At 37.0% G+C, this 25,131-nt stretch overlaps 1 protein-coding gene across 1 annotated transcript; it reads left to right on the top strand.

The window, feature by feature from the left end:
- The first annotated feature begins 1,182 nt into the window (after window positions 1-1,182).
- LOC121426537 (corticotropin-releasing factor receptor 2-like) lies at window positions 1,183-25,131 on the top strand. Its single transcript, XM_041622882.1, has 12 exons — window positions 1,183-1,605; window positions 15,271-15,580; window positions 16,122-16,229; window positions 16,579-16,673; window positions 17,411-17,520; window positions 18,028-18,151; window positions 19,737-19,890; window positions 20,342-20,420; window positions 21,179-21,239; window positions 21,751-21,827; window positions 22,571-22,754; window positions 23,021-25,131. Exons 1-12 carry the CDS (start codon window positions 1,603-1,605, stop codon window positions 23,429-23,431), a joined length of 1,716 nt encoding a protein of 571 aa, XP_041478816.1. The 5' UTR covers window positions 1,183-1,602; the 3' UTR covers window positions 23,432-25,131.

The raw sequence follows: 25,131 nt of genomic DNA, 5'->3' as shown, positions 1-25,131 counted from the left end.
GGTCTGGAAAAAGACTTTGGACTTGCATTATTATTTTTTAAACAACCGGGTCTGGAATAAAGACTTTGGACTTATATTATCATTTTTGAAACAATCGGGTCTGGAATAAAGACTTTTGGCTCATATGATTATTTTTTAAACAACCGGGTCTGGAATAAAGACTTTTGATTTATATTATAATTTTTGAAACAACCGGGTCTGGAGAAAAGACTTTGGACTTATATTATCATTTTTGAAACAATCGGGTCTGGAATAAAGACTTTTGAATCATATGATTATTTTTTAAACAACCGGGTCTGGAATAAAGACTTTGGACTTATATTATTATTTTCTAAACAACCGGGTCTGGAATAAAGACTTTTGATTCATATTATAATTTTTGAAACAACAGGGTCTGGAAAAAGACTTTGGATTTATATTATAATTTTTGAAACAACCGGGTCTGGAATAAAGACTTTGGGCTCATATTATAATTTTTGAAACAACCGGGTCTGGAATAAAGACTTTGGGCTCATATTATTATTTTCGAAACAACCGGGTCTGGAATAAAGACTTTGGGCTCATATTATTATTTTTGAAACAACCGGGTCTGGAATAAAGACTTTTGATTTATATTATAATTTTTGAAAAAACCGGGTTTGGAATAAAGACTTTGGACTTATATTATAATTTGTTAATTAACCGGGTCAGGAAATGAGACTTTGCACTTTTGTGCTAAATGAACGCATTACTATACGATTTTAGCTTAGAACGGATTTGCCGAAAATCCCTTCAAATTTATTACATTTGTGGGTAAAGTCATTATTACATTTGTGGGCGATCAAAAATTATTACATTTGTGGGTAAAGAGCATTATTACATTTGTGGGTGAAATTATTACATTTGTGGGTAAAGTGTTATTACATTTGTGGGCGTTATTACATTTGTGGGTAAAGTGTTATTACATTTGTGGGCGTTATTACATTTGTGGGCGATTATTACATTTGTGGGTGTAACAACCCCCCCCCCCCCCAACAAAAAAAAAAAAAAAAAAAAAAAAGCGCAATTCTTAACTCCGATGTTTCATAACTTACACCTTTTCAATAATTGGAAACATACGTTTTGAGGGAGCGCAATACGCCTCATCACCATATAGACAACTTCCCCTTTATTTCGGCTGCTATTCGGCATGTCGGAAACGCACCTATTGGTTTGTGTTTGCTCACTCGCCGGAGCCCAATATGCCAATAGAATAATAAAACAACCTCTGCACGCCACTTAAACGACCCGTACTTGACATTGTTGAGAGCCGAAATCCAGGGGCGAGCGGGGCCATCAGGCAAGAGCGGCGGATTTGTAGTGTACGTCGAATGCCACGCATTTCCTTTCTGTATCTGCAGGGAGAAACAGCGAGCGGGGTACGAGTTCAAGTTAGCAGGTGTTTACGTTCTTTGTCGCGGGGTAAACGTTTCGGTCGTTTTGGCTGCTTTTCTATCTAGTTTCAACACTATTGGTGTTAAGTCTGTTGCCGTTCCAATTATTGGCAGGAGATATAGAGGGATCATCGGTGTTTTGGGAATAAAGATAATATTTTGGAGAAGAGGACATAGGCGTACATGAATAATGGTAAGTAATGATAAAATGTGTAATTTGCATCGATCCCCAAGGTTGTTATTATTGCATAATGATTGGCCGATATTTGATTTTGTGAGTGTACACGTGAAATCAGTTTAAAGATAGTTTCTAGCCTACAATTAGTGATTTGATTACACAAAGGCTCCTGAAACAATCTGACATCATATCGATTTTCTATCACAGTGTATAGGTCTGTGACAGGTTATATTTCTCATTAGGTATAGGGGCACTGGCGTACAGATGGGGGGGGGGTGGCTTGGGGAGTCTTGCCCCCCCCCCCCAAAAAAAAAGGAAAGAAAGCGAAAGAGAAAAAGGGTGAAATATGATGGCATTTTCTGGATATTATGACAAAATATATCACCAAACTGGATTTTAAAAATAAAATGTCGAAATTTTTGCTTGTTTCGCTCTAACTTTTAAAAAATAAATTTTTACCCGATACGGTATTACAGCTCCCTCAACATTTTTTACTTGTTAATATGCCACTGTATAGGGGTGATGACAGGTCTAATTAGATGTATTATTTTTCTGTACTGATCAAGGTTATCATACATATAAGACCCAGAGTTTTGAAAAAGAAAGTAATCTTCTTCATTTTCTCTCTTTTTCATTACCCTCTTTCTCGGATGTTTTTTTTTAATCTCCCACTTTTATTTGCTTGTTTGTTTTAAAATATCCCTTTATATGTTTCTACCGGGGATGTCTATATCTATCCAATAATGAACTGAGAAATAATTTCATAACGTACTTGAAAATAGGTCAGGCCGCTCACCCCTCCCTCCTGCGGCCTATCTCCGGTCATTCTTAACAAAAAGGACCTTATTTCTAAAGAGACTTAAAAAGACCAGAATTATTCAAAGCGGTTCATTGCACTTAAATAACATTTTTGATAAAGTACACAATCGTGACAATATTCAAAGAAATGTTAAGTAACCATTTCTAATCCTTGACGTTTATATCCTGTGACCTACATAATACAGTTATGTAACGAAGTATTTCTTTAATCTCTAATAAAGAGATCGCACGTCATGAAATCCAATTGGTTTCCTCCTGACAGAATACGGCATTTCTTGAATAGCTTCCTTAAAATTGCAAAATTGTCACGACAGTGTGTTATGATGAAAGAGCGCCGGAAAATATATTTAGTTTGACCCATCTGGAATTAACTACATGCCTATACCCTGATAATCCTACATTAATTTCCCGGGGAGGGGGTATAAAATATCAACTGGTATTTTAAAATCAATTATCATACGTGGTTTTAGGGTTTTTACAATACTTCTGCCATTAGCAGAACCTTAATCCATGGACTCATTTGGGCGGGCCTATATTCTTTACATTTTTTTTAATGGGGGCACCAACTGCCACGTTCTGAACAGCTCCGATGTATATATTTATGTTAGCTATCTTTAGGAAATTTGGGCAACTTACGTGGGATTAAACATTTAATTTATGCAGGAGGGGAGGGATGTGGCTTCGAGGGGCGCAAATGACCTTTTCGCTATCTCGATTATTGATGTTTTGTTTTGCATCTGTATATTTTCACGAGTTTTGCCAGAAAGATAGCTTGTTTTCTTTTTTTCATAATCATAATGCTGGGCTGCATTTTGTACCATTCTCAATTCAATTTTCAACCCTTACTCTGGTATTCTGAATACCTTATATCTTTCATTATGGAAGCAATCGCCTCCAAATTGAAGGCCATCTCAATTTCGAGTACAGCCCTCCCGTAAATCCGTCACGTCCTCTTGAATAGAAACCATTAATTCATCTATCCAAATTGACGAGTAGGGATGTACGAGTACAGAAATGGTATTGGAAACGGGTCACATGCAGAAGAAAGATTTATGATAGTTTGGGGCGCTTGCTTTTCACTTGATGTCAGAGGACGATATCTATCACATCATTATATCCAAAGAATTCGAATGTGGGTCAGGGGTATTGGGGGTGTTCCATCGTATAATGCAAAGTAGTTGCGCTACAAGTACGCTGCACAACTCTGGTGTTGATTTAGCACCATCCCGGAATCTATATATGTCCACACCAGAGAAGTATTGAAACAACACCAGTTTGGAATCAAAGCAATGCTGTTTTAATACTAACCGGTGTTGTATAAACACCTATCTGGTGTTAGACCAAAACGAAACTGGTGTTTTTTAACACTTCTCTGGCGTGGACACAATAGATTCCGGGCTGGTGTTAAATTATTAACACCAGAGTTTTTGCAGTGTACATGGGTGACATGGGTAGCCGCCACTTCTGATTTTCTATTTCAAAGAAGCTGAGGAAGAAGGATGCAAAATATATATTATGAAAAATAATATATTGGACTAGAAGGTCATTGATAAAACAAGGTGACATCCTGGCCATCTGCCGATCCCAAACCGCCACCCTCCCCCCGGTTTTGGCATGGTAGAGGTCAAAAGATAAAGCCGTGCAGAGGCCGTAGGAGATCGTAAGATGTCTCCATGCCGATCGTTCAAATACCCTGCGCTGATCCTACGATCCCCCTACAAGGGATCATACGATCTTACGATTCACAAAAAAATCGTCTAAACGTCGTATGCAAATCTAAAGATATCAGTATGGATCATTAGGATACGGTCATCCTACGGACACTCTACGGACACCCTACGACGATCGTTGACCAAGTGTAAAAGAAGCATAATGCGTGCTCACCTTTATCTGTAAGTTTGTTATTGGAAATTTTTATTAAATATTTTCGTACTAATCAATCACTGAATTAATTAAACATTCAGTTCCACTAGATTGTCGGTAACAAAGTGAAAGGCATCAAAATAACTTAGCAATAAGCAGTATAGCCTTCTCGTATTCTAGCGAACAAAACAAGCCAACGGAGACTGTATATTCAACTTGCTGAAAATGACTTCATCACTGAAGTGATAAATAAACAAATGCATACAATCTTATGAATAAAAGCATTACAAGGAAATGAATGTCAGACACTTTGTCACGACCTCTGAAAATCATGTTAATCAACGTGACAGTCTGTTCAAAGGGCAGTGATACAACCATAACCATATTAACAGTTAAAAGCTCAAAGATCAAACAACCGTAATATTTGATTCATGCATTCATCAAGGCCACATGGCCCTGGGAAGCGGGGGTGCTAGAGGCGTTGAAGCCCCCCCAAAAAAAAAAAAAAATGTATATATATATATATATATTCTTGGGTGCTTGCGTGTATTATTCTTCATAGGCAGCACCCCCATGTTTTCTTTAAGATATGTAATAACGGGAAAATGTAACCAGAATTACCTTCATTTTTTTATTTTTTATTTCTGTTTCTATTATAGCAAATTGAAATAAATCACAAAATTTTGTAGTGAAACCTTTTTTTTCTCAAATTTTTCAGGACCACTTTCACATCCATATTGTAGTGAAACCCCTTATGTGTGTGTTTTAAATTTCTTGGGACCAATTTCACATCCACTTTGTAGTGAAAACTTTTTCTTTCTTTCTTTATTGCTTTTCAATTTTACATCAGCAGCCCCACTTAAAAAAAATCAGTTCGTTATAGACATCTGAAAGCTTTCCAGTTGATAAATAGTCTAACCAAGAAAAGAAGAAAAATACAATTTGTATAATCGACTATTTTTGTTAATATTTTTTGACAAATATATTCAAAATTTTGTAGTTCAAAAGATAGTTTATGCTTATCTAAACCTCAGAGAGACAATGCATTTAGAGTAAACACCATACGAAGAACCATATCTATGCCAAATTAATGCTCAGAAAGAAAAAAAAGGAAAACATCCTTAATGCTTTCTAGAGGAATACCTAGCAAAGCAACCATTCTTGGTATGATGCATGATATGAGGAAAATAAACAAGCTGTTGCTATTATCGGTTCATGTTTTGTGTATGAACATATTAACATCTCTTTACTTACCTAGCTTTCAATTGAATACCATTCATAGCAATATATTAACACATCTTTTTTGTTCCATTTAATATTGACAGCATTATATGATTGGTATATAGGTTATCGCACCGGCATGAATACCTTATGCACGCGACCAATGTTCGAAGTTCGAACGATTAATAATTGTGATAATGGAATATCAAACAAATACGAATTCGGTGACATAAAGTTCAGAAGAAGTTTTGTGGCAGGTAAATACGTTAGGACATTACTTTCCTTCCAGTGGGGACATGCATGTACATCGCACGCACTTGAATACATGCCAGGTAGAATTTTTCGATGTTGTACAGGACAAGGTCGTCTTTATCTTGACAGCATTTGAGTAGAATTTCAAACGGTCGGACATGTCATCGAAATCTTGGGAACGTTTCGTGAAAGGACTTAGTCGGACGTTTTATCCGACAGTTACCATAGCAACTGTGCTTCCTAGCCAATCAAAATCAAGGGAAGATGTCAGATCTGACTACTTGTCGAACATAACTGTTGATGACATATTCCCCAGGTATCCCTTGATTCGAAGTTTTTAAGGAAATACGATACATTATGCAATATACGTGACACAGTGCTGCGCTCTTAGAGAAATAATGGGTGACATTTGCCTTGTCCTTGGGCTCGTACATGTCCTTGACGTAGATCAGATGCCTTATCCATAGACCCCTTGACACTGGACAGTCAGACCTTGGCTATGACTTTGACCTTTGGGAGTCTGTCTTTGACTTTGTCCCTGACCTCGGGCAGTCAGACCTTGGCTCTGATCTTAAACATTGATGGTCAGACCTTTGCTTTGGTCTTGACACTGGGTAGACGATACACAACACTCATACAATATTAGTGGACCAGTAAATTTATACCCTCAATAATTGTTTCCTCTGCACTTTCATCATAAAATCCCAAATCAGATTATAATCATTGTATATTTACAGCATGGTTGGTACACTATTTTAATCTTCATCATTGGCGGGTAAGCTCCGAATAATCTGTCAAGATTGAAAAGAGGATAAGCTTAGGTTATTTAGAGACCAGAAAGAACAATTTTACTCTCGGCACTTAACTGTGGCACTTCAGTGTGGCTCTCCTTTTCACAAGATAGACGTAACTATTTTGTTTTTATTTTATATATTATGATTTTTTTGTTTATTATGTCATTCCTCTTTTGCTACATGCAAGATTGTGTACTTACTTCAACTGGAATGATCATACAGATTGGGGTACTGTCGTAATGACTTGATTTTTATTATACGGGGGATATTTATTTGATTTGTATTTTTGATAAAAATGAAATGAAACAATGAGTTAAAAGAATAAATAAATCGATAACCATATCGTGTCGCGAATGTGTTTATTGTTGTGAACATATAAGGTCCCAATGGTATATTCATGATTGACAACTCGTGAGAAATTTAAGGACAACTAGATCTGTAGATGATGTTATCATGGGATTTTTAATTTGTTTTGGTATTGCGTGACATCTAACAAAGTGCATTTGACCCAAGTGGCCGAACGCATAAGTTTGTATGATGCATTGAGATTTTCTGGCACCGTTCATCACGTTCTCTTGAAAATGCCAGGAAAACGATAAAATGTACCGTTTTTTATCAGTTTGCAATAAACTCGAACGACATTGAAGTATATTGTTCGTAGACAAGTTTTCCTCCATAGTCATGAAATTCCCAGAACTTGATGAATAGAAAATTGAGCTAACAGACAAGTGCTTGGTATTCACACCCACAGGAACTTCAATTTGGGATCAAGTGTTTATACATTCGTTTTGACAAAAGTCAAGAAACAGTTGGGTGTTCTTCAAGGTTACTTAACTTTTTTAGAAAAATATGTGTGTGATAATTTGTTCGTGTCCTGATTTTTTTTTATGGCTTCGTCAAACAACGCTACAATTTCGAATAAAGGTACGTACCGAGTGTGACAGCACAGAGAATAGAAAGGTCTCGGTTCACTGAGCGTTGAACCGCTTTAACGTTTATTTCTTTTGCACAATTAAAATTTCCCTTCCAATTTATACACATCAATTCGTTTTGGACGAAATTTGTTATAGTAATTTCCAGCTGGGGACTTCATGTGTGCCTAACATGAAAAGATAATACATGCACTGACATGGCAGCGCACCCGTCTCACTTTCAACCGAATGAAAGCGTTTTTCTTTGGACCCCCCCCCTCAATTATGGTAGAGAAGTTACAGTGCTCTGAATTTACAACGGATGGGTTACAGGGCGGTTGGCTGGCAAACTACGATTTCAATTTGATCACTGAAAGTGCGCCTTTTCATTTAATGATTAGCGAGTTTTTGCAGTTACGGCGGGAACATATATTCTAAAGCATATTAAATCTATTGAAAATACCCGTCAAAATCCAATAACGGCAGAGAGGTTTTTGTCGAAAATTGGTGAACTGGGAGAGCTGATCGCCGTAAGATTCTCAGCTGACGAAAAATCGTAAATTCGTCGTTTGTCCAGAGTCCAGGCCGGGCCGATTGCACGAAAGGGTCTTTGCAAGGACCGTCTTTCGTGTCGCCCATCTTTTATGATGCGCCATGTGAAACGCATTTTATATAAGTCATCTGCAAACATATTTCATTCGTCCGTTAAATTAAACAAAATATTTGTTTATAAAATGTTGTGATATATCATGAAATTGTATAAAATTTGATTCAAAAGCAAACTAACGAATCTTATTCTTTATCATAAATTTCAGAAACAGCCCGCCTATAGCGTTATAAAAGATGGCCGACACGAAAGACGGTCCCTGGAAAGACCCTTTCGTGCAATCGGCCCCAGGACGACGTTGCTGTTTTGAGTCATCAATTTTTCGACAAAGGCTGCTTTGTCATGAAGGGCTTTTGACAATAGATTTTCTGCGTTCGAGAAAGTGTTTGCGTAGTAGTTGCAAAAACTCCCAGCCGAGTGGTATCACACTTATGGGGGTGTTGCAAGAACCTTGCAATCAACTGCAAGTCAATTTGTGGTCCCTAAATCAATCATATGTCTTGCAGTTAATCGCAAATTAGTGATTGATTGCTAATTTGATCCTTGAAACAAGAAGTTTAATCTGATTTGCTACAGCTAACGTTGATCTATCAGTTGTGAAATTGCAACAGAATATTTGCAATTGATCGCAAATATTTTCTTGCAACACCCCCTCTTACACTGCATGGCGCTGGAATAGGATGATCTTTGGTTGTGTATTACACTTGTCATGTAGCGTTTGAACTGTCATTTGAAAACGCGATTGCGTGATGGTCTTATTTTGATAGGCAAAGCAATACAAGTCTATTCCATCAGAATTGCAAACCAACTGCTTGATACGGAAGCTGCAAAAATAATACCCGCGGTGAAGCCACAATGTATTCCAAACAACATAGCTTGATCATAATTAGGTTATTGTGAGATATGGCCAGATAGTGAGATCGCAGTTAGCATGATTCGAATCCCTGCATGGACAGAAAGGCCATCTTACAAAAAAGTATATAAAAAGGAGACCTGGGAGAGGTACGTGTGTGTGGGAGGGGGGTGGCAGTTACCAAAATCAGATCTGAAGCACTAAGGAGTTTATAGTTAGTATTTTTTATGCATGATTTTTTTTAAATAAAACATTACTTTATATTCATATGATAATCGTAATCATCACCCTCCTCCTCAAAATCATTTTTTTTTATAATCATATCACCATCGTCAACATCATCGATGCCATCATCCCTGGCCTCGATCCTACTCATTCCATCCTTGATAACAATTACGCTTTCGCCAGAAGCAGATTTATTTTTTTTATCGTAATCATCATCACCATCACCATCACCACTACCATCATCATCATCACCACCAAATCATTATCATTATCATCATCATCATCATTATTCCCCTCCTTTACTCCTCATGATGAGCATTGTTATCAACAGGGTTTTTGTGATCATCACTACCGCCTTCTACACCTCCGATATTAGAGAGCTCTAGATTTATCATCAGTGACTTGGAATAATCTTCAGATTTGCGAAAACCAGTCTTACTGCGCATGATTGAGGAGGAACAGTGCATAGTCTTGGGAAATAACATTCCACGCCATCGTGGTCATTGGATAGTTGCCTAAAACTCCCTATTGTCATGATCGCAAACATATGTAGAGTCATCATCTTCGCCATGGCCACCATCACCACCACCATCGCCAACGTCACCATCATCACTACCACCACCACCACCATCATCATCATCACCACCAACACCACAAACATCGTCATCATCTTTATCATCATCATCATCGTCACCACCACCACCACCATCAGCGGTACTGTTGCCAAAATCACCCCTTTACACCTCTCCCAGGCCATTTATTCCGTCCGTCTTTCTCTTACTGATCACCGAACTCATGAGGGCTCTTCATCACCTCTTCGTTACCATGGTAACCGGTAATGACGCATATTCAAAGATGACCCTTGAGGCCGATCGAAGAAGGGAAATTACCCTTCTATACAAGATCATGATCTAACTTGAAAATAAGTTTCCTAACCCATATATTTCAGGAAATTGCATGAAACAATAAATGGGGGGGGGGGTCAGTCGAAGTCAGAAGAGATTTTTTTCTCGCTTTTTTTCACATGAGAAAAGAAGAGATTAAGTTACCTGTACATTTGGAAATACTTTAGCCTCAGCCCTTCCGTTTCCATCTTCTTTGTTTTTTTCTGTCTTCCTTACATCCCCCCTCTCTCTCTCTCTACCAATTTCACCTGCGAAAGTAATTATTTATTTTAATTGGTGATTCAATCTGTAAAACTTGCTCAAAATAATTTGTATCGAGGATCATTGCTATGCAAAACTAAAGTTGTTTCGTAATTTCTGAACATTTTTCTGCATAATGTAATGTTGAGTGATTTGCGTAGGGATTTTATACAATACTTCTAATTTTCTATGTAATTAAATCGTACAACAAGCACACCGATCAGAATTTCCCGAAATAGACGCAAAATTAACATGGATTAAGGGAGAGTATATATTTCTTCATCACTTTTTTTTACAATGTGATTATATGGAACTAAGTGTAATTAAAATTAAACCCCATCCACCTTCAAAATCATAACATCATTGGGTTGTCAATGAATGAATTCATCAGCAAAACAACTTGTAGGCTTGAGTAATAGGCATACCACTGTTTTGCATATACTTATGGAGTAGAATATAGCACATTTATATATGATAAATATTACAAGTATCCCCCTCCACAACAGATCAATAATGGAAAAGGGATAGCAAGGTCTGATCCGAGGTCGTGCTTTGTTTCAGATAATGATTTTTCGTATAAAACCGCTAAACAATGCGTGGAAGTAACGCCCATTTCAGTTTACACGAAGGGCAGCGTAACGCTGATTTGACCGAAATTAAGCATTATTCAGCCTTGATTTATGTAATGATGCCAGTCGCTAAGAAGAAACTTGGATTTAAAACATGATAATGTAGGAACACTTCACTGAGGGATAAGTATGTCTTTCGGTTACATTTTGTAAATAAAACTTTAAAGAATAATAAGTGATCCCTGTGTATAGGTAAATCTGTTGTGGCTATTTAGATATTGATTATTACATTTGATTGAGTATGTGTGTATTTCTTACATCCGGGTTGGGGGCAGCAGTTTATGACATGCCATGCAATGGAAGATGGCAAGTAAGAATAATGAAGAAACACATTAACTTTCTTCAAGAAGAGAAGTGTAGCTTTTGGAGCTATTGTGGTACTCGTGTCTTTTCATTGACAACACAATGAACTTCAACATGTTCAAAGAATTTTCGGTCGTCACCCCACCCCTTTCCCTCCCTTCCTATCAACAAACTCTGGCAGCTTCCAATCTGTTCCCTCAATACCCGTATAAGCACAATTGTAAGGCAATAGGATTACAAAAAAAAACATTACGAAAATAGCACGAAAATACTGAAATACCAACACGCATAATTAAAATACCCCCTGCCGTGATAAATTGCCGAACATGATTCATCACTAACATTTATTTGAAAACTAGAGACCAAATTTAGAAAATTCAGAATCGTTTGTTGACATTTGGACCGAATTAATTTAATGCGCTTCATAACGGTGAAGTTGATGATCAGCAATAGACATAAACGGAGATTTATTTTTCATGACGGGGGGGGGGGGGTAGACGACCATCTGTTTGGTTGCTTTGCTATATGTATAATGTTTGGTTGCACCACGGGGCAGGGCCCTGGGAAGGGTTATTTTAAGAGGGGGTGCTAAATTTGGGAAAAAATTGACGAGCAAAAAACCTATAGTATATAACATACCCTGCACCCTCTTACAAACCGGGGGGGGGGGGGTCCAGGACCATGCAATGGGGCCCCTCCCTCTTCTGTTTTGTTTACCTGTTTTGAACTCTCATGCAAAGTATTGATTCAAATTAATTTCAAACAAGTTCATTCATAGCGTGGTGAGCGTACAGAAACTGCGAATTTAATTGGTATTAACATGAGTACGTCACCTTTTCAAACTCGTTTTCTTCAAAGAAATAGGGCGCCAGTAAAACGAATTTAAATCAACCATATTCTTTCTTCGTTTCTGTTGTTGTCCCGCCCCAGAAATTCGTTTATTAAGTAATTGTTCAAAATGTTTGGTCATTAAGCGCAATGTACCGAAGTTTATTACACCTCATACATGTAATTAACGAGTGCACGCACTTTCATTACGGAGCGGCGACCGTTTGTTCTCGTTTTTTGAGGGGACCATAAGGATCCACAAATCAGCTCGATTGTATAATGTTTTATGTTTGTTTCTTTTAAATAAAATAAAAACATTTGAATCATTGGTTTCAATGACAATGCAATTCCACTTTGTTCCTTTCCATTCTTTCTCCTTCGTTTCCGTCTATTCTTTCTTTTTTACTATATGAACAGGTTATTAGAGTAGCCCCCCCCCCCCGTTTCGCCCCCTCCTTTGTATTGCGAAACGATTTATTTCACTCCATCTAGCGTGCGTTTAGTAACATTTCTTTTGTTACATATTCCTTGCTGGGGGTCTGACAATATTGTTCCCAAGCTTCCAAGGGGGTAAATACTATAATTTAGAAGCTCGTCACATGACCGACCTCATGATTCTTCTCTGACTATCAATTGTGACCAGTTGCACACATGAGAAATTCATGGAAGTGATTCGTCTTGATTTTAATCAATTGTGATAAAGGATAAATATTGTAAATAAACATTTTTATTACAAACAACCTTTAGTTTACATCATGATCATAATGATGATGATGATGATGATGACGACGGTGATGATGATGATATTGATGTTGATAGTCATGATGGTGGTTATGAACATCAGTAGACTGGTGCTACATCTCTTTAAAAAAAATTCTGGAAAATGATCTGAAATACTTAATACGTTCTGACAATAAATGGAACAGTTTACCGAACATTACATTTAGAAAAATGAATTTCTCTACAACCATACCTTTCAACGTCGGTTATACGAGAACTCATTCACGTGTTTATTACAACTAATACCATGAATACACTACGACTAAATGTCACTGCAACCACCACTACCACCACCACTACTACTACTACTACTACTTCTACTACTACTACTACTACTACTACTACTACTACTACTACTACTACTACTACTACTACTACTACTACTACTACTACTACTACTACTACTACTACTACTACTACTCCTCCTCCTCCTCATACTACTACTCTACTACTTCTACTACTACTACTACTACTACTACTACTACTACTACTACTACTACTACTACTACTACTACTACTACTACTACTACTACTACTACTACTACTACTACTACTACTACTACTATACTACTACCATACTACTACTTACTACTACAACAACAACTACTACTACTACTACTACTACTACTACTACTACCACTACTACTACCACTACTACTACTACTACTACTACTACTACTACTACTACTACTACTACTACTACTACTACTACTACTCCTCCTCCTCCTACTACTACCACTACTACTACTTCTACTACTACTACTACTACTACTACTACTACTACTACTACTACTACTACTACTACTACTACTACTACTACCACTACCACTACTACTACTTCTTCTTCTTCTACTACTACTACTACTACTACTACTACTACTACTACTACTACTACTATACTACTACTACCACTACTACTCCTCCTCCTACTACCACTACTACTACTTCTACTACTACTACTACTACTACTACTACTACTACTACTACTACTACTACTACTACTACTACTACTACTACTACTACTACTACTACTACTACTACCACTACTACTACTACTTCTTCTTCTACTACTACTACTACTACTACTACTACTACTACTACTACTACTACTACTACTACTACTACTTCTACTACTTCTTCTACTTACCAATTGGCATACTCTAAATCGAAAGGACTACACGGAATGAGAACATACCATGACAGCAACATATACCGACATTTTTAACTTGAATGACCTCATTGTTTTATTGAAGAATTGTGTTCAGTTTGGTTCGTATATACGTGTTTGCTTATTTTTTGTTTTTATAATTGTCAACTATAGAACACATTCCTTGTTCATGGATTCTGAAGTAATTCACACTTTCATTAAAGGAAACCAAAAATCCAAGAAGAGAAGCAATCTTATTGGAAAGAGTAAAATGTGAGGAACAATTTTAAAAAGCTTTCATCAAAATCGGTTATGAAAAAGTAAATTATGGACATTTAAAAAGTACTGTTTTACATTCTTTTGGGATCCTCAAATTGGCAAACGTGCTTCAAAATGGCTGATTTTGTGGACAACTCTCTTTGCTTTGTATACACATTTTCAGATTTCCCCCTTTATTTTATATATTTCACATTATCTCCTCCTCAACTCGACACATGTGATGTGAATTATGTTTTCCTATGACGTTGTGCTCAGGAGGAGGCAAGATGCAATTTGAAAGATAATGAGGAAAATCTGAAAACTTGTGTACAAAACAAATGGAGAGTTGTCCACAAAATCAGCCATTTGAAGCACGTTTGCCAATTTGAGGATCCCCATAGAAAGTACAACAAAGTTTTCAAACTCACATAACTTGCTTATTTCATATTCGATTTTGATGAAACTCTTTTTTTAATTGTTCCTCTCATTTTACTCTTTCCGATAAGATTGCTCCTCTTCTTGGGTTTTGGTTTCCTATGCATCTTCGTTGTGTTTTCAATAGAAGCTTGCAGCTTCGTGGGGGAAATTACTTTGTTTATTTGAACTCTCATGACCCAATTCATTCCAGTAGGTGTATATTGGCAGAACCATTTCCTTATTTTCATCAGGCTTGCTTTTGTTGAGTTCTTCAATCATCTAAATGCCAACCTCAGGGGCGGGTTTCATGAAGCATATCGCAGTAAATTTTGCTAATAGTTTTTTTAAGCTCCTGGAACCATCGCATCTGAGTTTCTTAGAGGGCATTTTTAGATAATATTTACAAGGGCTGATGCCATCATGAGGGAGGGCTTCGCTGTCGTAATCGATCAATTGACTTCGGATCGTTTTAAATCAAACTCTGATGGGTGATGATGAGATTGAGACAACCTAACTTGAAGTGTGAACATGGGGGTTTAAACATTCATACAGAGTAATTTGGTTTGCAATATCCAGTGTTAATATAATGGTTAAAATTCGAAATGATATCATGTTCGTTATTTTGTAGATCTCCATTACCATGCCGTTGCATCTTATTGTACTCCTCTCCGTACTCGGATGCAGCTGGAGTCAGACTCCCTCTACGACGGTCCAAGGAAATGTTGTCCATCCGCTACCAACCACATTGGAGACCCACGGGAAACTGGGAGATACTAACGGTGCGGGCACTTCCAACCTACTCAGCACGAAGAAATTTGATCTGCTTGTCGAAAAAGTCATGACGTCTCGAGGTGCGGATGTGAACAATCCGTTGGAGATATGCAATTACCGCCATTCACTTGAGCCAACATTCTTCAACTTCACAACAGATTCAGGAGGTGAGTGGAATTGGGATTCAGGTGGCGTTTTCCAAGGAAGTGAAAGAGGTGGGATGACGGGTGGAAGGAAGGACGGGAAACTTTATGAAATCAGTTAGGATAACAATGGGGAAACAAATGCATTAACCCATCGGAATACTTGTTATGCAAATGCGGGGGATACCGCGCTCCACCACCCTTTGTTTTCATGAATTCATGCAAACAGTTTATAGCTACTATTTGGATGTACGACTATCGTAATCTTATCTTTGCCGAAGTCACTTTGGTTCACCCCATGCTGTTTCCGTTAATTATTTCTTTTATCTGATTTTTTAAATTTAATTGACATTAATTCGATTGTATTTCGTGAACGGAAATAAATATATCTCAAAAGTCAAATCTTCATCATACAGGCTGAAGCAATGGCATGGCATGTGTTGGTTATCTGCCGCCGGCGCACCTCTGACAACTCCGTTTACGCGTATTCCTATATATCCTCTGAGCGAGGGCGCTATGAGATTATGATGTCCAATGCATAATGTATATTGATTTTGTTTTTCAGATCGGTACTGTCCTTCATATTACGATGAGATACAGTGCTGGAATGCCTCTCCACCTGGAAATGTGACCGTGCCATGCCCGGCTTTGTTCAATGGTGTGAAATACGAAAGTAAGAAACCACATTTCTTAATACATGTACGAACATCTTCATAAAAATATCCAACTGACACCTGTGATATATTAAAATGTAGTCAGAGCAGTTTCAATATCCTTAATATTGTCACTTAAGGGTAATTTGGTTTTGTTCAATTTGAAGAAAATGGCTGTAGTGACAGGGCTTTTCAAATTTGGGAAAGTAAATACCACAGGGAAAATGTCGACTGATCACATTGGGTCTATTTTATTATGATTATACTTGAAAGCATGGAGAACGGTACAAAAATATTGTAGAAGTATTGTTTCATTAAAATACACCCCACAGTGAAAAGGAATTTTCTCTACATTTTTTTTCCATTTAGATCAGGTCTCACGTGTCTGTTTGAAGGATGGACGATGGGGAAACGACAATAAATCTGACTACTCGGGATGCAGGGCCGTTGTCGACTTTGACGAGGTACGTTTACCTGAAAGAGTATATAGAGTCAGGATAGACTATTGGAGTAATTAAGGGCAGTTATAAAGTCTTACCATTGTGACCGTAGACTCCTTTGACTGTTCCTTCGAATAATACTTGATCGGGGGGATCATAAAGCTGTTAAGAACGGTTAACAAAGGTTAAGAACGACCTGTAATCCTTTCTTACGCTCTAAACCATCGCCAATGAACATTTTGGTTTATACCACTTACAGTAAGATAGGATCACCAGTCGTTCTTAAGTCACAACTTTATGAAACGACCCCAGAATCAAAAGTAGGAAAGATAATGCCTTAATTTCTTAGGCAGAAGAACAGCTTCTAAGATCTTTCATGTCATTTTGTACATACCCACTCCAGTTTTTTTTTTAACTACCCACGCCACATTTCTTTCAAACATTCGTTTTCTTTTGTTCACCCAAACCTCTTTTATGTTTGAAACTTCGTTTGATTTATGGCAAAGCCCATTTTAGATATTAAATATTACTGTTTTCATTTTTTTCTGAAGTTTTTTTTAATGTTTATTGTATTCTGTTACTCGTTGTCCATTCAGTGCACTCGAGTTCTTAATGACTTGCACAGCGTGTCAGTATCATAATAATTATTACTATTTGATATTTGCACCGTCATCATATAGTGTGATGTGTATATTAAATAGCTTTCTTTTATATGTATATGTATATATATATGTGTTTAATCTTTCTCTTCTATCTTCTAGCCTGGTGAATCAGAATTCCACTTCTTCAGGCTCTCTATAATCAGCAATATCGGTTACTCAATATCCCTATGTACAACGTTGGGGGCGCTGATCATCCTGATCACATGCAGGTAAGATTTTTTAGTGTTTGGTCGCTTTCCGTTTAATTGTCTGTTTCCCCGAAATTATACTTTTTGTCACATTTAACATCTTTGAGTATAAGTTTTGCAGGGTGATCTTGAAGGCATAATAAATACGTTTAGTTATTACCTAATTGTTATTTTCAAAGTCTTATCAGTGAAATATTGATATTCAAATGATGCATTGAATATAGTTTTCCTTTACTATTCAGAGATTTAAAAATTCCCAATACAGTCACTCGACAAGCACATAGTAAAAGTTGAATTAAGCAACATGTATGCTATTCACACAACCCGGACTAATGGCCTCACGGTTGGTCTTTAGACTAAGAGTTAAAGTAATACAAGTGATTTATAATTTAAACAACACTGTTCAGCTTTAAACATACTGTTAACATTTTAAACATTTTGTTTTTAAAGTTAATTATCGGTTTCATGGTAGTTTGGATAAAGCGTTGCACTGTGTTTAATGAAATCATTTTCTCCGCACTGCTTTAGGTCTATGTGGTGTTTACGGAACTACATCCATATGAACTTCTTGCTAAGTTTCATCATTATCTCCGTAGTCTTCTTCGGTGTCTTACTAGCTGCAAGAAATGATTCAAGCTTTGGTCCAGAAAGTGTAGGTATTAACGATTAAATGTCTCCGAATCCAAGTGATAGTTTTGTTTCATATTGGTCTCATTTCCCCTCAAATAGATGACACAAAAATTACATATGTTCATGCTTTAGCCGACGTCCCCTCTTTTATCACAGGTGTTAGAAATGGCTTGCGCCAAAATTAAAACAAAAAGGCACTATGAAATTTTGTACTCCATTGAAATGAATTGCTTCGTGCATATATCTGTGCCTATACTTTTGAATCATGTGCCATTTCTTACAATTTTTTTTTCGTTGTTTGGTAAATACGTGACTGAGAATGATTGATTTGCAATTACTTTATTTCTAAAATGAAATTTTGGTCAGACATTTCATACGACGGAAGAAGTAACTAACGTGTCAAATGAACGTGATAGTCATTGAGCAAAGAATAATAGTACCAAATTATTTTCCGGCTACCAAATTGCGATTTGCTCAAAGAAACTTTTTACAAAAGAGGAAAGTCTTACAATTTGTCAAATCCCTCATCATCATCATCACGGCCATTGTCTGTTTTTCTTTCCTTCATGGCCCAGAAAAGTGTGAACATTATAAAAAAAATCCTACGTCAAGGAAATTTAGGGACATAATTGATGGCGATTATGATAATAAGTTGACGCATAATTCCATAATTTTCCATATGCGAAGGGCACCTTCTTTGATTAGGAATATTCAGTTTGGATTCATTTGCTGATTTCATTATGTTTATTTTCTTTACAGCAAATGAGTCCAAACTGAATTCTCCTAATCAAAGAAGTTGCCCTTCGCATGCACTTTTGAAGCATTTTGTTGATACATATTTCTATTTTTCTGGTATCTATGAGCGGTATCTATGAACATGAAATCAATTATTTCATGTTTTCTAATATAAAATTTTGACAACTTTTTTGCCGATTTTGTCAAATTTCCATTTGATATCCATTTGACAATGGTCTTTGTTTCATTATAAGAGTGATGTTGCTATTCAGCTGATCGACTTAAGATTATTATCGTCGTGTTCTTGATGGTACCTATCTTCAGGACTGTATTACTTTTTCATTTATTCATTATTTATTCATTTATTTATTATTCATCTACCTATTTGTTTATTTACTTGATCTTTCTTTCATTCATGTATTTATTGATTAACCAATCTATTTAATATTTCATTTTTTTTATCTCTTTATGTATTAACTGATATTTTTATTTTTATTTTACAATGAGTTGTAGGGAGCCTTCTAGTTTTTCGCTATTCCTACTTTATCAACTCATTTTCTATTTTCATGCTTAGCTTTCCTATTCTTCTCCCGTTCAGTCTTTATTTATCACTGTCGATATATGTTGTTACATGTATTAGATTTGATCAAACATGTCGATGAAATAATCATCTCTTCTTCATTCACCCCTCCCTGACTCGATTTCTCCTTTCCTTCCATCGCCCGATCCCCACCCACCCAATCGTTTCGATATCCCCTCCCCTCTCACTTGGCCTCTCCTCCTCCCCCCCCCCCCCCCACATTATCCTCCTCCTCTTTCTCCTCCTCATCTTTCTCCTCGCCCTCATCCCCTCCCCCTCCTCCACCTTACAGTGGTATATCTGTCCAACCATGACCGTTATCTTTGCCGCAACCCTAGCCAATTTCTGTTGGATGTTGGTGGAAGGGATCTACCTCTTCTGTACATTGGTTCGAGGTGTAACGGTGGCGCCCAAGACTCTTTGGCTCTACGCCCTCATCGGCTGGGGTAAGACAGTATGATTTCAACTTTTGTGTTTGTTTTGTTTAAATGAAAGGTAGTCATTAGTCATTAAAAATCATTATATTTACATGTAATCATTGAATGATTCAAAGTAAAAGAAACCAAAAATGTATAATCAAATAAACTAGCATGCCTTTTTAATCAAAATATTCCCGGTGATAATTGCTTTGTGGTTCTTGAGATACTTGGAAATAATAATATTCGGTTATGATAATGATCGTGGCAAAGTGCCTAATGGAATTCTTTATAAACATAATATATTATTTTAAAGGGTTTTGGTCGTTTATTTAAATCCAGCTTTTTAAAAAGACATAGAATGAAAGCAAAATATTAAAACATTTGCATTCAATTATGTTGCTGTATACAGTTAGTGAAAACGACGTTATTTATAAAATGAGACTTACTAACTTACTGATTTTTTTTTTCTTATGTTCAGTTGTTCCTGTGATCTTGTCGGTTATTCATCTTGTTGTTCTACTCACAGCAATGCGAGGGGACCATACCAACAGTGAAATGTAAGATCCAGATCTTATTTCTAGCAGGAACCGTGGGACGGGGGATATAATGGGTGCGGCAGCCCCCCCCCCCACTTTCTTCAATAAACATGTAAAAAAAAGTATTAAAAAAAAACTGGTTTTAATTATTATGGACAGCCCCCACACCATTTTCGGCTCAGCCCCCCCCCCCAACTCTGAAAAACGTTTAGCGGCATTGAACTCCCGGTCATGCCGGTTTTAAGACGGGCGCTCTACCTACTGAGCCAACACACCGGTCATGTCTAATAACATAACATTGAAATTTGTTTTTATCATCTTTAATGAAATTGGGTCCTGTTCTAAGTCCATGAAATAACACAACCTTTAACCGATTGCAATGTAAGTTGTTAAAGGCATTTTACCTCTTTGTGTATCATTTCATCTGCATTCGCATTAACTGTTATTAGTTAATTAAAGGTCGAAATTGTTTCAATTTCCATTCCCCATCTTACGCTTTGATGATTATCTTTTTGTTTTCTTTAAGGAGAATTTATTCTAAAAATCTTCTTCCCGTTAGCTATTTGATGTTAATATTCAGGGAAGTCATGACATTGCTAACAATGTACTGATTTGTTTTTGCTGTTCTCTGCATCAATGCCACCATAGAATAACCGTCTCATGTAAAAAAATGAAATGAAAAAAAATACATCACTCCTTCAGCGGGTTCAATATTGTTTATAATTTCACCAGTAAAGATGTTTTAGCTCCATTTTTTTTTCTTTTTGGTACATTTATAGATGTAATGCGAGAACCAATGCGGACTACATCATCAGAGTTCCAATTATTCTCATTGTTTTGGTGAGTAGTACTTCTGGTTTGCTAACGTAACCATGTTATTATTTTACGATAGGAGCGCCAGTAGCACCTAACAAGGTGATGGATATGTGCGCAATATAAATACCCTATATTATTTTTTATTATTATTACTTTAGTTTGCATTACATGTAGTTTTAATTGTTAATACCTTATTCCGATTGATGTTGTACTTTAAATTTGACTCTGTATTGTTTGATTTTGTTGTGCTTTGTAAACGGAAAATGAATAAATGTAAATCTATGCATGAAGTAGTTTAACCTTGCTTTGTAGAGGTTGTATAGCTGGAATATTAGTCTCGTGCATGTCAAGAGTTGGTGAAGCCCCTTCCACTTCATATTCCATTACACTTTTGAATAAAGCCTCAGTAAGCGAAACGTGAACAAGAAAAATTATACGATAAAGAGTAGCTAAAGTCTATATAAGACCTTTCGTAACAATGCTAGTTTTGTTTCAAATTATTCATTATCCTATTGTTTCCTGTTTTGCTTCATAGATAAATGTGTATTTCCTGATTCACATACTCGTCGTCATTGTGCATAGAGAGAGATCGTCTTCTGATCAACAACACAGGTTAGCAATTCCATTTAGCTTATCTATAATATATAAAGTGCTTTGCGATTGCCTCAAGAATTTTTTTGTTGATGATTATGAAACACTTTTTAATAATGGAAGAGCCGTGTGGAAGAGCCGTAGTGTAGTGGTTCCGGACTCTCACCTTGTAAACAAAGGGTCGTGTCAATCCCACCGCGGTCTAGCGTCCTTTGGCAAGGCGTTAATCCACACTTTGTCACTCTTGACCCAGGTGCTAAATGGGTACCCGGTAGGATGCGATAGATGTTAAGATTTGCCAACGCTATTACGAGGCTGCAATGAATGCAAGGAATGCTCCCAAGGGAGTGGAAATTGTGCATTTGTCGTGCAGGATTGAAATGAATCTAATGACCTGGGTCATAATATGCTGTAACGCGCTTTGAGCCCTTCTGGGAAAAGTGCTTTATAAAAAAATTGGATATTATTATCATTATACTATTGAAAATAATAATACTTCTTATACAAGTTTTTTTTTTCAAAAGTCACAATGTGCTATGCAAAATGACAAAAACAAATGGGCAATTCCATAAAATACGTACGTCCGAGCCCCTATATGTGGGGCCTTCAAGAAATTTTCTGTCTTTGATTTCTTGTTCTTTTGACAGTCAGTAATGTTCTCAAGGGTCCTTGACATGGTCAGTTTATGAAGTGAAGTAAGTTACTTGAGAAAAATGGGGGTCGGACGTACAAAAAGCTTTCTCTTGTTCTGTCACTACCCTTAGGAAACCGTTGAGGGCGCTTCTAGTCCTGACCCCACTGCTCGGGGCAGCATACCTCCTGTTCCTGATTGAACCAACCCCAGAGAAGCCGACTGTGGCGACTCACATCTACCGGTACTTGCTGACCTTCCTGCAGTCAACACAAGGCTTCTTTGTAGCACTTTTCTATGTGTTCTTGAACCCAGAAGTAAGTAGAAAGAGTGCATTGCTGGACGGGGGGGGGGGGATTTAAATCCACTTAGCCTGCAAAACACTGTAATTTTTCAAATGAAGTTCCTTTTTAGAAGGAGATTGTACAGAATTATGATTATCCTGCGCAGGTCCTAGGGTCTGACCATACAGCTATTACAGTATATTATTACTGTAATAGCTCTATGGTCTGACTGTACTTCTCGTAATAAAGTTAATGTGTCAATATGGATGTATGTAACTTGTATATTATGTATTTTGCAGGTCCATAAACTTATCAAACGTCGCTTTGTGAGTTTGCGGGAGGATAAGACTCTTTTCTCCAACGTGTCAACTCGAAACGGGTCTAAACCATCTCTGCCCAACATCCTCCTCTTTGCAAAGACATCCAAAGACAGTGATCCTAATAACTCACGGCCGCCAATAGAGGGCGACCGCGACGCGCATGAACATCGGCGGAACGGCGACGTCCCGAATTCCTCACCGATCTGCTTCGGGCGCGACGCCGAGGAGGCGACTCCGTTGCAGAAGGATGTGCCGGAGGAGGACGTCAACGCTAACAATTTCCATCGTGATCAGCGATGTCCGGACGCCGATATCGAATCTGCTCCGTTTGTGAGGCACGTGGGTTACGAGGAAGAAAATAGGTCGACGGGGGATGGGGAAAAGGTCTGAGACTCACAGCATGACAAGTGCTTCAGTGAGATTTGGAATGGGTTGACCGTATACTGTCTCGCTAAATCGATTTTGAAGGGCTGAAAACATTTTACTTCACAAATCTCCCTGATTATGAAAAAAAATAAATCAAAATACTCAAGTCAAATCAACCCAAACCCAATAACTGGTAAGAAAATTATAATAATAACAACAATGTGCATGATTATTATCTCTTATTGTATATAATTACACTTAACATCGCAACTAAGCATTATAATATTCAAGGCAATCACAATGATTACGTCAAGCCCAACAATACATTTGGTTTCCTCTTGTTCAGTTGGAAGTGTCATTTTGTGTCTGTCTGCTTAATTTTGTCCCATTCTCATCCAGCTATTTATACTTCCATCACATAATTCACATGATAGATGTAAATATGTACATGATGTAAAAAAAGCCGTCTGATAATGTAAATGTATACATTTTGTTTGGTGTAGCCGTAGTTATATTAATGTTGATGGGTAAATGTATATAAAACTATTTTTTGTATAGTTGTGTATTATTGTAAGTACAAATTAAATCAACTTAGTTCACAAGTTTGGTGACTATTTCCCCATCCGTACGGGTTGAGACTCGTTCACTTCGGTTGTATTTAGTTTAGCTCATAGATTAAAAACAAAAGCTCAATAAATTAAAACAAAATATCACCAAATTCAAGGTTAATAGTTTTTCATACCACGAACATGTGAATATTATTGGTAATTAAATAAATCAAAATTATCAAATCAAAGTTTATATCAGATAACATTAATTAATTCGGCAAAATATTGTGACAATGTTTGACACACTTGGCCTTGATGGTGCGCGCCTTTAATCCAAGCTACACGGAGGAGGTTACGAGTTGATGCAGAGGTTCGAGGTTCGAACCCCAGTGCCACGTCTTTCAGATAATGACATTTTAATGTCGATCCCAGTCGTAAATTATGATTGATACATGTCTGCAAATACTCAATTTCACACAAACACTACGTACATTAAGAATAATCCGAAATGTCATCGTAGAGTTTCGGATAAAAACGAATCTCTCCGATTCAGACCTCGGGGTAAGACTCTGTTTAGTTGGTGAACGCATCTCTAGTAGGTCCATGGTTAACGCCATACAGATTACGTACTGTTGCATGTATATAAATTACGTACCTTGAAGGTTTGTGCTGGAAATATGCATTTCTGTCTCATTACCTCTCGAATTATTTGCTCTCGTTACCTCGGGAACATGTATGTATATATGTAAAGAATGTATATTTATGTGTCTGTTGCAGTTGTTTGATCATATTTTGTCAGTGATGATATACCAAGTTTGAAAGGTGACCAAATTGACACTGTACTATAGTATCTAAGTTTGGGTTTAGTAATATATATTTATCGAATGTAATTTTATTCTCGTAACGTGTGAAACATCGTTTTTATTTTCTCGCTGTATAAAAGACGTTGCATTAAATGTTTAATGATTGTTTGATGTTTTATAAACCCTTGATTTCTTGCTTTCAATTATTTTTTTATCAAGTGTTTAATAACAGTGAACCGTAATCTGTTCACACCGCTGCATGGGTATTTTGTATCAGAAACAAACGAAAGAATGATTTTCTAAAATCGAAATCGCAACACGTAAATTGAGCACTTTAAGTTTGCAGTGATTTAGTAATCTTGCTTGGAATGGC

Source organism: Lytechinus variegatus, chromosome 13 (assembly GCF_018143015.1).
Source record: "Lytechinus variegatus isolate NC3 chromosome 13, Lvar_3.0, whole genome shotgun sequence".
NCBI classification, from domain to species: Eukaryota; Metazoa; Echinodermata; class Echinoidea; order Temnopleuroida; family Toxopneustidae; genus Lytechinus; species Lytechinus variegatus.
Note: the sequence above shows the minus strand (reverse complement) of the source record. Positions and strands in the feature narration are given on the sequence as shown.

What these genes read in the sequence shown, in the direction of transcription:
- LOC121426537 (XM_041622882.1), top strand. An exon ending in TCTTCTGATCAACAACACAG is followed by an intron (nt 21,828 to 22,570) that starts GTTAGCAATTCC and finishes CACTACCCTTAG; the next exon opens with GAAACCGTTGAGGGCGCTTC. An exon ending in ATGTGTTCTTGAACCCAGAA is followed by an intron (nt 22,755 to 23,020) that starts GTAAGTAGAAAG and finishes TGTATTTTGCAG; the next exon opens with GTCCATAAACTTATCAAACG.